Source organism: Bombus huntii, chromosome 3 (assembly GCF_024542735.1).
Source record: "Bombus huntii isolate Logan2020A chromosome 3, iyBomHunt1.1, whole genome shotgun sequence".
In the NCBI taxonomy this organism is placed as follows: Eukaryota; Metazoa; Arthropoda; class Insecta; order Hymenoptera; family Apidae; genus Bombus; species Bombus huntii.
The window spans coordinates 2,951,483-2,961,119 of record NC_066240.1 but is presented as its reverse complement, the minus strand read 5'-3'; the positions used below and the strand labels follow the sequence as shown (position 1 = coordinate 2,961,119).

The window sequence follows — 9,637 nt, the reverse complement described above, 5'->3', positions numbered from 1 at the left end:
TTCCAACGTGACGCGAAGGTTAATAATGTGCACGCTTTTACGAGTCGAAGAGAATTTTTTAACTCTCGATCGATTTGAATCACTGCCAGCTATTGAAAGAAAATACACTCTGCGAGTCACGTGTACTTCGTGAATTTATTTCTTTGTTTCCTCGGTCAATGCTATGTACAAAATCTGATAAACAATTTAACTCATAACGAATTATCTTTATGTATTATAAGTAACTCATAATGAGGCATCTCCCAAACCGACGTCTTCTGGATTTAGCATCGCCTTTTTGCTCTTCTGAACCGGTTGATCTGTTAAAGAATAATTTATTGGCACGCGCACTGTAAAAACGAATCATAACGTACTTACCTTGATAAAAGTGTTTAGCGGTTCGCTTCCTAACTTCTTCCACGCCTTCTTCGGTTTGAGCCCATTCCAAGACCAGTCTTCGACCGTACAAGTGAGTACTTTGACACAACGCCTTAAACGCTTTCTATGAACGAAATAAAAGGCATGAAATACCGATCGTTAATTTAATGATAAAAGATTGTATTAATTTTTTTGAATACCTTGGCCTCGCTTTTTGTATAATACTCTACGAAGGCGAATCCTCTGTGCTTTTCAACACCAACCAATTTTTTTGGCAGTCGCACCGCTTTCAACTCTCCGAACGCTCTAACATTTTAATAAAGAAGACATAAAAATCGTGCCTAAGTTAGAATAAATAAAGTACGTACTTGAATAGTTCAGTTACTTCCTCAACCGTCGCCTGGAATGGTACGTTTCTTATTAAAATTTTCGTGCCTGTTTGAGCCGTTACTGTCGATGTCTTCTTTACACTCTTTAAATCAGTTCTGCAAATATTTCAATAAAAGAAAATGTTTATTAGAGTTGAAAATGTTGTAACAGGACTCGTAGGAAATTTATAGACATACATTAGTGTTCGTTCAGAACGTTTGAGTTCTAAAGTCTTTCCCTCTAGCACTGTCATTTGTAAGACTTTTAATGCTCGATCCGCGTCTACTTTCCTTTTATATCTAACGAATCCATAACCCATCGACAGTTTAGCGCCAGGATTTTTTGGATCCTTCTTTGTTGCTATCGAGACATAATGAAGAGCACCGCATTTGCCAAAATACTACAAAACAACATATTATCCATCGAATAATAGAAAAATGCAATATTAAATTATTTACCGTTTTTAGCTGCTCTTCTGTAGTTGTGAAATTAATATTCTTTACGAAAAGAGTTGTTTCTTGTTCAGGTTCATCCTCATCTTCGCTTTCTTCTTTATTAGCATTATTTGTATCGTTTATACTTTCTGAAAATTCCTCTGCCTGTTTGTCAACTTCTTTACTGTTCTTTTTCTCGTTTGCCCCAACTTCTGTGGCTTTGTTTTTTCCCATAGGAGGAGGGGTAGTAAAACTATTGTCAGGAGCCCATTCAAGATAAAGTGGTAAATGTTTATATTTAGTATATGCCAATTGTGTAAATGCTTTTCGTGCCTCAGAAGGTTCCAAGAATTCCACCAAAGCTAAACAAACATTACACGATAACTCGTCGTTGGTAATGATACACATAATGATATTAATAAAAACCATACCAGTAATTCCTGAGGGTGGCATTACAAATCTCCCCAATTCACCATGTCGTGCAAATAATTGTCGAATTTCCTGTGCCGGCGATGCAGCAGGTAAATTTTTTACCAGTATCACAGTTTTCGACCGTTTATTCGGTGGCTGAGAAAATGTATCGATCAAATTATTTGATTGTCATTTTTTATTCTCGGTTATATCCTAAATAATACTTACTTGATTGAATGCATCTAAACAAACTCCGTTTTCCTCCAAAAATTTCCTGGAATCCTGAACTAATTGTGTTTCTCCCAATGCCAACTTAACAGCGGCACTTAAACCCTTTGATCCATCTTCAAGCACCTTTTCCTTCGTCGTATTATAAGTAGCAGCTATAGTGTCTGCTACAGCATTTTGACCAAGGAAAAGAGTATTCCAATTGTGTGATGATCCCGCAGCTATTTTAGCTTTCAATTCTTTCTTCTGCTTGTAAGTTAATCCTCCTGTAACATAAAAGTTATACGCACTGCAATTATTCGAACAAACTGGACGATAGAATTATATACGATTTATTCTCACTTTCGTCAAGTTCTTCCATAGGGTCGGATTTCGCTTTAGCTGGAAGAACATGTAACATTCTTCCGTCTAAAATCGAACCGTCTAACTCACTGTATGCTTTAACCGCGTGCTCGGCCATTAAAAATGTTATTGTACCAAAACCTTTTGGTTTTCTGGTTGTGCGATCGATAGGTAAGTTAACTTCACTTATAGGACCTATATAAAAGATCGTGATATTAGTATTGTAAATATCGTATTATGCATAAAAATCGGCCATCTACCATATTTTTCAAATAACTGTCGAATATTATCTTCGGTTATTGTATATGACAGATTTCGGATAAACATTCTTCCAGATTCCGCGATGCTATCTTCACTTTTTAATGCTTCTAATTGTTTCTTCCACCTAACGTTATCGTCTTTGTTTCCTGCTTCATCAGAATTATATTCTTTTGTTTCATATTGCATTACAAATATTTGTCTCCCATCTAAAAAGGCCAATAGAATAGATATAAGCAAAAGAAAGATGGAAAATAAAAAAGCTCCCAATTGCAGTTAACTACATCGTTTATACCTAAAAAACTTTTGTTTTTCAGCAATGCTTTCCTCAAGTGCTGTTCAGTTTTGAAACCAACATAAGCAATACCCTTAATTTTTGGTGATATTCGTATTGATTTTGCTTTCAGTGGATGAAAAAATTGTTTGATATTTTTTTTCTTGTGATTATATGCTAATCCTCGAAGTTTCACAGTAAACAATTTTATAGAACCATGTTTAGATTTACTCTTATCATTCGAAATCCTGTTTTCTATATTCTTTTCTTTTCCTTTCAAGGATTCCATGTACTGTTTAAGACAGAACAAACATAAATACACGCAGAAAAACTCATAAGTAGAAGAAAAGTATGAGCATTCAGAATTACCTCTAAATCAGATACAACTTTGTTTGCAATCTTTTGCTCCTTCTCTTTTCCCTCTTCTTCCTCATCCTCTTCTTCCTTACTGTATTCTTTATCATTATTCTGATCACTAGATTTACTATCATCGATTTCATTATCACTATGTTCTTTAGTTTGAATAGCTGCCAATATTGTATCATTCTTCCATATAGCCTTATCTGTTGTATGACTTTCAAGAAATTCCATAAATAAAGGATCATCTTTGTGCTATATATATAAATGAGTAATGTGATAATTAAGTTTCCAAATTTAAAAAATATAGCAGCAAAATAAGCTATAGTTATATATTTACCTTTTCCAATGCCTCTCTGATTTCCTTTTTAATGCCTTCTTCTTTTTTACCTTTCTTTTTGTCTACTGTTCGTTTGTTCAGGGCTGTGTTTTCTGTTATCTCAGTAGAGTCTGTATTATTAATCTTACCCTTTGAACTATCAGGCGCGTATTTACTCCATGCTCTGGGTTTAGAAGAATCTCCTATAGGACTCAATATTTATGAGTAAATATTAAATACACATCACTGTTTTTAATATAATTATATATTAATAATTCACAAATACCTAAACTTGCACACTGTTCAATGGATATTTTGCAGGTGTCAATACATGTTTGATCAAAATATTCTTTGACAGCTGTAGCTTGCTCTTCTGTCTTAAATCCAACAAAAGCAAATCGTCTAAATTTGCCATCCTTCGTATATTTTAATTGTACGTCTGTTATTAAACCTTTTTCACTGAAAAGTTCCTTTAATTTTGTATCTGTAATCTATAAATCGTCATCGCAAATTAGCTTTCTTACTTATCTCTTATTTATAATCTTTTCTTTATTTTAATGTTATGATAATTTAATATAATGTCGTGAGACATTGTCACTTACATTTTTTGGTAAATTTTTTACTATTAATCGCGACATTTTGTATGTATGTATTTATAATTATTACTGAACATTAAATGTTTACATAAATTGCACATTTATGTTTCATAGAGGTTATGTTTCTAGGATATCAAGAAGGTGAGTACCAAAAAGGTTAGGTTATACCATGTGCATATTTCTGTCCATGGAATATACATACATACATGATACGTATTCATATATTGATATATGTATTGATATACAATCTATCGGTCATACCGATAGATTTTGTGGCATTACTTTTGTAAAGGAAATGTACGATAATAGTAAAATAATATACAAGTGGATAAATATAAAAGAAGAAGCTGTTTTATTAAAAATTATGAGCAAATACAGCTAATAATTTAAAATTTTTGACATCAAGTTATACAAATAAATTCGATATGTCTATTTATAAAATAATAATACAATACCTTATTCTCTTTTACTAGAGACTAATAATTACAACACGTTTATTGCTTAAATTAATTTGTACTTTGTAAACAAAATTCCATTTATCTTTCAAGCAAATACATTTCATAAAACTGACGATCTTCTTCTTTTCGAAATTTTGGAACGAAGTTTACATGAACAATTTCTGTAAAGCCTTCCTCTAAACTTGGTTGCTGATAAGATTTCCTAAAAATATTCCAATATAATAAGCTTTGTATAAATTTAGTTTCGATTTTACTTACACATAAGAATTAATAACCAGGTCGTTAACTTTAACGTGACTAGGATCGGTTAATTCCCGAAACTGAAATAAAATATTTAGTATAGCATCTATATTGTAAATTTCGTTATATCACTCCAAATTAGACTATTACCTTATTGTTATGTTTCGCATGGTCAATACTTGTTAACATAACGAAGCATCTTACGGGTATGTTATATTTTTTCGCTACTTCGATATATCTCTGCCTTGACACACAATCAGGATTAGTATTATCTATAACTACGCTATCTTTTTCGTTTATGTGTTTTTCCATTATAGTAATACATTTCTGCCAACTTCCCAGAGTATCTCTATTAACATATCCATAATGTTTTAAATAATTTCTTACAAAATGTGATTTCCCAGAACCAGGACAACCAACCATTAGAATAATCTAAACATATAAATTGTATATAAGAATTACATGTTTAAGGATTACTTTCAAACAATGTTTAGTAAAAATTATTACTTCTTGACTGCTTGAAGTTATATTGCTTCCCGAGCATATCTCTCCATCTGGTAAATTTTTTGGATTAAATGTAGGCAATTCAAAATGGGCCTGTTTATGACCGAGAAAATGTTCCTCTGGTGTGTAAAATTTTAAACCCAAATTAAGTGCTAGCAATCGGTCAGCTGACGAATGATCTTTCTTTTTTCCAGGAGCCCAATTTTTTGGGCGTCCGGCTGCATCTCCAACGTAAAAGGAATTATCTTTATCAATTGATATAGAATCATTCTTCTGTAAAGAAATTATTTAAAATCAAAATTTCCATGGTAAGAATAACCATTTTATAAAATAACCATTACCTCCTCCAGTTTTTGCCACATTCCAATTGCTGGTTTTCTATAGATGTTACTTCCAGTAGCTATAAATATCTGCAAATGAATTTTTAAATCACATATAAGATCATTTTACTTATTGTAAATATATAGAAAAAGAAGTATACCTGTATCGGAACCCTAATTTTTTGTATTATATTTTTAAGTTTATTCTTGAAAAATTTTGGATTTATCCTTCCAGATCCAATAGATCCTTGATTAGTGAAAATTACTATTTTATAGCCATCATTATGAAGTTTGTGTAATTTTTTTGGCACATCAGGATATATAAGTTGCCAATCATCATAATCCTTTGGAAATACTAAACCAGATTTTGTTTTTATTAAGGTTCCATCCATATCATATGCTGCTATCTAAAAATAAGAAGATTTAGTCCATTCTTAAAAATGTCAATATTCCTTTAATTTACCTTTGAACGACTTTCCACACCCTGTGTTGTATATATTAATAATGCTCCACTTTCCTTACTTTCCCATGTATCCTGAGCAGTATCTAGATCTATCATATTATCTGTATCTTCAAGTTTATCAGAAATTATTTTATTTCTGTTTATAAATTTCAAAATATCATGAGTATTTTTTATATGCTTCTTTTCTGTTCGTGCTTCTTTTTCCTGAGTTTTGTGGTCTTCATTTTGAATATTATCATCCTCAATTTTAACTATTTTATGAGAATTTTCTTCATTTTCATTACATATCTCTGTGCCCCTATTTCTTTTCTTTGGTAAAATAGTTTTAAGAGGTGGAGGATTAAATTCAATTTGATAAATATGCTTTCCATATAAGATTTCTAAATTATCATCATGATCGCCTATAAATTTAACGTCTTTACGTGTTTTAAAGCCATTAAAACCACAGGGCCTAAGTCCAATTTGTTGGATAAAGACTTTGTGCTCCTCATAGTCTGCATATAGTTGTACTACAAAAAATAATACACAATGCACATTATAGATAAAGTACGAATCAAAATAATTGATAATTGCATAGAGCAAAGTGTAAAATTATAACCTTGTTGTCTAGAGCATTGCGTATCAGTAATATTTGTCTCTTCAGAACGACCCAATATAATTGACTTTTTATGTGGTAAATATACTGTCTTTAGTGTTTTATCATTGCTTTTCAGATAACAACTTTGAGCTTGCTGATTCATCTAGACACAAAGAAATAATACAATTAAGGTAGCGGCATGAAAATGATTGATAAGCAAAATAAACATTCAATAAAAATCTGATATTCGATTTTTTAGTATCTAATACCTTTTAACTGATAATAGGTCTATTAAGAATATCTTTATAGATATAAATAGCTGAAATAAAGTAATATAAATGTTTTATATTCATTCATTTATTCTTTTACAATATCTATCTATTATAGAATGTTTTCTTATCCAAATCAAAGCCAATGGACATAGTAATTTATACTGATCTCAGATTAAGTGCGAACATAACCTGATATAACAGATGGAGTACACGAGTATCAAGGCTAGAAGAAAATAAGTGGCTAGATTAAATGTTTACATTTATTAGTAAAAATTGATATGTTCACTGTATCAATTACGTAAAATACAATTGAACAAAAGTTTTAAAAAATATGACTTCAAACGAACCTACCGAAGTAGAAAAGAATCCTTATGCATACCTCGAAAGAGCTGATTTTACGTCTGAAAAGTATAAAATTGAGGTACACGGGTTACCAAAATATTATGGAATTGGTGAATTTAAAAAGCTTTTAAATGAGAAGCTGGAGTTGCAGTCATGTAAAATAAAGCCACCAAAACGGAGCAGTGGATGGCTTTATGTATCTTTTAGAAACGAGGAGAATCGTCGGAAAGCTATAGAAATATTAAATGGGATTTTATGGAAAAATTGTAAGCTTAGTGCTCAGGTATTTTAATTTGGTGTTATATTATTTTACATATTTTCCTCTTAATCGATATGCAAAACATTTCTTACATATCGTAGTTCTTATTAAATTGAATGTAAATTGTATCATGAAGATTTTATCGAATCTTGATACTTAGTATCATTATATGCATATATGCATAAAGTATTTTTATCTATTAAAAATAGATTGCAAAACCTGCACCAGATCCATTTGTAAAAAGGAGACTAGAAGAAGAAACTACAAAGAAGCGTTTAAAATTAGATAAAGATGATCAAAATATATCCATAGAAGATAAAGTTAAATTAACTACGATTCCCCTTTGGGAAATGCCTTATCCAAGTCAAGTAAGACAATACGAAATAAAGTGTATATAATAGAAACTTGAGAATAATGTGCTTTTAGTTGGAACTGAAACAAAAAGAAATGAGTTTGATTCTATCAACTATTTGTAAACAAATGTTGAAAGAAAGTAAGGGTGATCTTTTAGACTGGTTAAATCACCAAAAAACTAAATATCATGGATTGCCTTGTGAATTGCTTCCCATTTTGAGTACAGATACAATCACAGAGTATAGGAATAAATGTGAATTTACAGTTGGTAATTCCATATATGAAATTTATTTATCTTTCTGATAGATTGTGATAAATATATCATGTATAATATCAATTTAATTCAGGTAAAAGCGAAAAAGAAAATGAAGTTGTAATAGGATTCAGATTATCTAGTTATGCAGCTGGTTCCACGGCAGTGGGACCTATTGATAATCTTTGTCACATTCCTAACACAATGAAAGTTGTAGTTAAGGTAAGTCGCTTAGGTTTCTTCCAATTTGAGTTCTAAGATTTGTTTTTTGTATTGCGAGTATTTTAGGTGCTTGAAGAGTTCATGAAAAATACTGAATTAAAGCCTTTCGATCCAGTTGATCATAGTGGGTATTGGAGACAAGTTACTGTTAGAAGCACTCTTTGCAACGATGTGATGGTAATAGTGGGAATGCATCCACAAGATTTAAGCTCAGAAAAATTAGAGGAATTACAATTGCAACTCAAAACTTTCTTTGAAACCGGAAATGGCGTACAAGCACGAGTAACATCGTTATATCTTCAAATAATGAAACTAAAGTATGATAATTGGCAGAGTGTTCAATAGCTAAGTTCCATTCGCCCAATTAAGTTGCTTTTTATTTCTAATTAGAAGCGTCGACGAAAAAAGTGAAAACAATTTTTATCACATTAGCGGAACGAAATACATAGAGGAAATGTTGTTGGGAATGAAATTTCGAATATCTCCCCAAGCGTTCTTTCAAGTGAACACGTTAGGCGCTGAAGTATTGTACAAAGCAGCGATTGATTTGGCAAAACCGACCGTGGATACTGCGCTTCTGGATATCTGTTGTGGTACCGGAACGATAGGCCTTGCATTTTCAAAGGTATCAAAAATAATCAATAATTAAATAAAACATCATATGGACAAGAAATAGATACAAACGATTTTAGTATTGTGGCGAGGTGTTTGGAATAGAAATGATAGAGGATGCTATCAAAGACGCGAAGGAAAACGTTGTCGCGAACGAAGTATCAAACTGCGAATTTTTTGTTGGTAAAGCCGAAGATGTTTTGTCCCCTGTAATTCGGAGAACCACTAAGGCCGATATTATCGCTGTCGTGGACCCACCGCGAGCCGGACTTCGTAAGACATCGTTAACGTAATTTTTGTTAACTTTGACGAAAATATGTATAAGTATAAACATGTTTATTCCAGATCAAAGAGCGTTATTGACTATGCGCAAGGCGAAAAAATTATCGAGACTAATATATATATCTTGTGATCCTCGAGCAGCTGCAAAAAATTTAGTGGATCTAGCTAGACCCGTCTCAAAGCAATACACCGGTGAACCTATGGTGCCGATAAAAGCCGTTGCTGTAGATATGTTTCCATATACCAAACACTGTGAATTAGTTCTATGTTTGGAAAGATTATCCACAGCCATGAAAGCACGTGATTGTACGGAGCGATAATTTACGATACTTGCATATTTTGTTCTTGTAACGTTTCTTTTTTAATAAATGATACGAATAAAAGTATCGCCTTTCGCGTGTACGGCTTGTAATCTGATTAATTATTCCTCCTATTGAAATAGACTTACCTTCTAGGCGAATTATTCAGGGAATCAGGATACGATGGGTAATGTTAGGGCATATGTCATGCATGAATAAGGAATTGCTTAAATTT

General features: G+C 31.9%; 3 protein-coding genes across 8 annotated transcripts; 1 reads left to right on the top strand and 2 right to left on the bottom strand.

The window, feature by feature from the left end:
* Positions 1-116: 116 nt before the first annotated feature.
* LOC126864274 (probable RNA-binding protein 19) lies at positions 117-4,116 on the bottom strand. Its single transcript, XM_050615455.1, has 15 exons — positions 3,952-4,116; positions 3,636-3,840; positions 3,371-3,552; positions 3,043-3,285; positions 2,695-2,965; positions 2,402-2,608; positions 2,142-2,336; positions 1,800-2,065; positions 1,592-1,727; positions 1,185-1,522; positions 924-1,126; positions 726-842; positions 558-663; positions 358-481; positions 117-299 (listed from the first exon to the last, which is right to left on the bottom strand). Exons 1-15 carry the CDS (start codon positions 3,985-3,987, stop codon positions 226-228), a joined length of 2,703 nt encoding a protein of 900 aa, XP_050471412.1. The 5' UTR covers positions 3,988-4,116; the 3' UTR covers positions 117-225.
* A 158-nt stretch (positions 4,117-4,274) lies between these two features.
* LOC126864286 (uncharacterized protein F21D5.5) lies at positions 4,275-7,277 on the bottom strand. 4 transcript variants are annotated; one of them, XM_050615512.1, is made up of 9 exons: positions 7,131-7,277; positions 6,529-6,670; positions 5,931-6,439; positions 5,629-5,874; positions 5,489-5,557; positions 5,151-5,420; positions 4,794-5,075; positions 4,662-4,723; positions 4,275-4,605 (listed from the first exon to the last, which is right to left on the bottom strand). In XM_050615512.1, the coding sequence occupies exons 2-9, from the start codon at positions 6,668-6,670 to the stop codon at positions 4,482-4,484; spliced, it is 1,704 nt and encodes a 567-aa protein (XP_050471469.1). In that variant the 5' UTR covers positions 7,131-7,277; the 3' UTR covers positions 4,275-4,481. The 4 variants fall into 4 exon arrangements, with proteins under 4 accessions (XP_050471469.1, XP_050471470.1, XP_050471468.1 ...); XM_050615513.1 differs by lacking the exon at positions 7,131-7,277 and adding an exon at positions 6,969-7,110; XM_050615511.1 differs by lacking the exon at positions 7,131-7,277 and adding an exon at positions 6,877-7,013.
* LOC126864285 (tRNA (uracil-5-)-methyltransferase homolog A) lies at positions 7,111-9,505 on the top strand. 3 transcript variants are annotated; one of them, XM_050615509.1, is made up of 8 exons: positions 7,111-7,404; positions 7,590-7,748; positions 7,807-8,002; positions 8,082-8,209; positions 8,276-8,526; positions 8,642-8,834; positions 8,902-9,094; positions 9,167-9,505. In XM_050615509.1, the coding sequence occupies exons 1-8, from the start codon at positions 7,111-7,113 to the stop codon at positions 9,421-9,423; spliced, it is 1,671 nt and encodes a 556-aa protein (XP_050471466.1). In that variant the 3' UTR covers positions 9,424-9,505. The 3 variants fall into 3 exon arrangements, with proteins under 3 accessions (XP_050471466.1, XP_050471465.1, XP_050471467.1); XM_050615508.1 differs by having other exon boundaries at positions 8,600-8,834; XM_050615510.1 differs by having other exon boundaries at positions 7,227-7,387; positions 8,600-8,834.
* Positions 9,506-9,637: the final 132 nt, after the last annotated feature.

Excerpts from the sequence above, each read along its gene's own strand:
- LOC126864286 (XM_050615512.1), bottom strand. The coding sequence starts at position 6,670 with ATGAATCAGCAAGCTCAAAGTTGTTATCTGAAAAGCAATGATAAAACA. Across the intron at positions 5,558-5,628 it reads AAATTAGGGTTCCGATACAG|ATATTTATAGCTACTGGAAG; the intron begins GTATACTTCTTT and ends ATTCATTTGCAG. Across the intron at positions 5,421-5,488 it reads TGTGGCAAAAACTGGAGGAG|AAGAATGATTCTATATCAAT; the intron begins GTAATGGTTATT and ends ATTTCTTTACAG.
- LOC126864274 (XM_050615455.1), bottom strand. The coding sequence starts at position 3,987 with ATGTCGCGATTAATAGTAAAAAATTTACCAAAAAAT. Across the intron at positions 1,728-1,799 it reads GTTTAGATGCATTCAATCAA|CCACCGAATAAACGGTCGAA; the intron begins GTAAGTATTATT and ends ACATTTTCTCAG. Across the intron at positions 1,523-1,591 it reads GCCACCCTCAGGAATTACTG|CTTTGGTGGAATTCTTGGAA; the intron begins GTATGGTTTTTA and ends ATGTTTGTTTAG.
- LOC126864285 (XM_050615508.1), top strand. The coding sequence starts at position 7,111 with ATGACTTCAAACGAACCTACCGAAGTAGAAAAGAATCCTTATGCATAC. Across the intron at positions 7,405-7,589 it reads ATTGTAAGCTTAGTGCTCAG|ATTGCAAAACCTGCACCAGA; the intron begins GTATTTTAATTT and ends TATTAAAAATAG. Across the intron at positions 8,210-8,275 it reads CAATGAAAGTTGTAGTTAAG|GTGCTTGAAGAGTTCATGAA; the intron begins GTAAGTCGCTTA and ends CGAGTATTTTAG.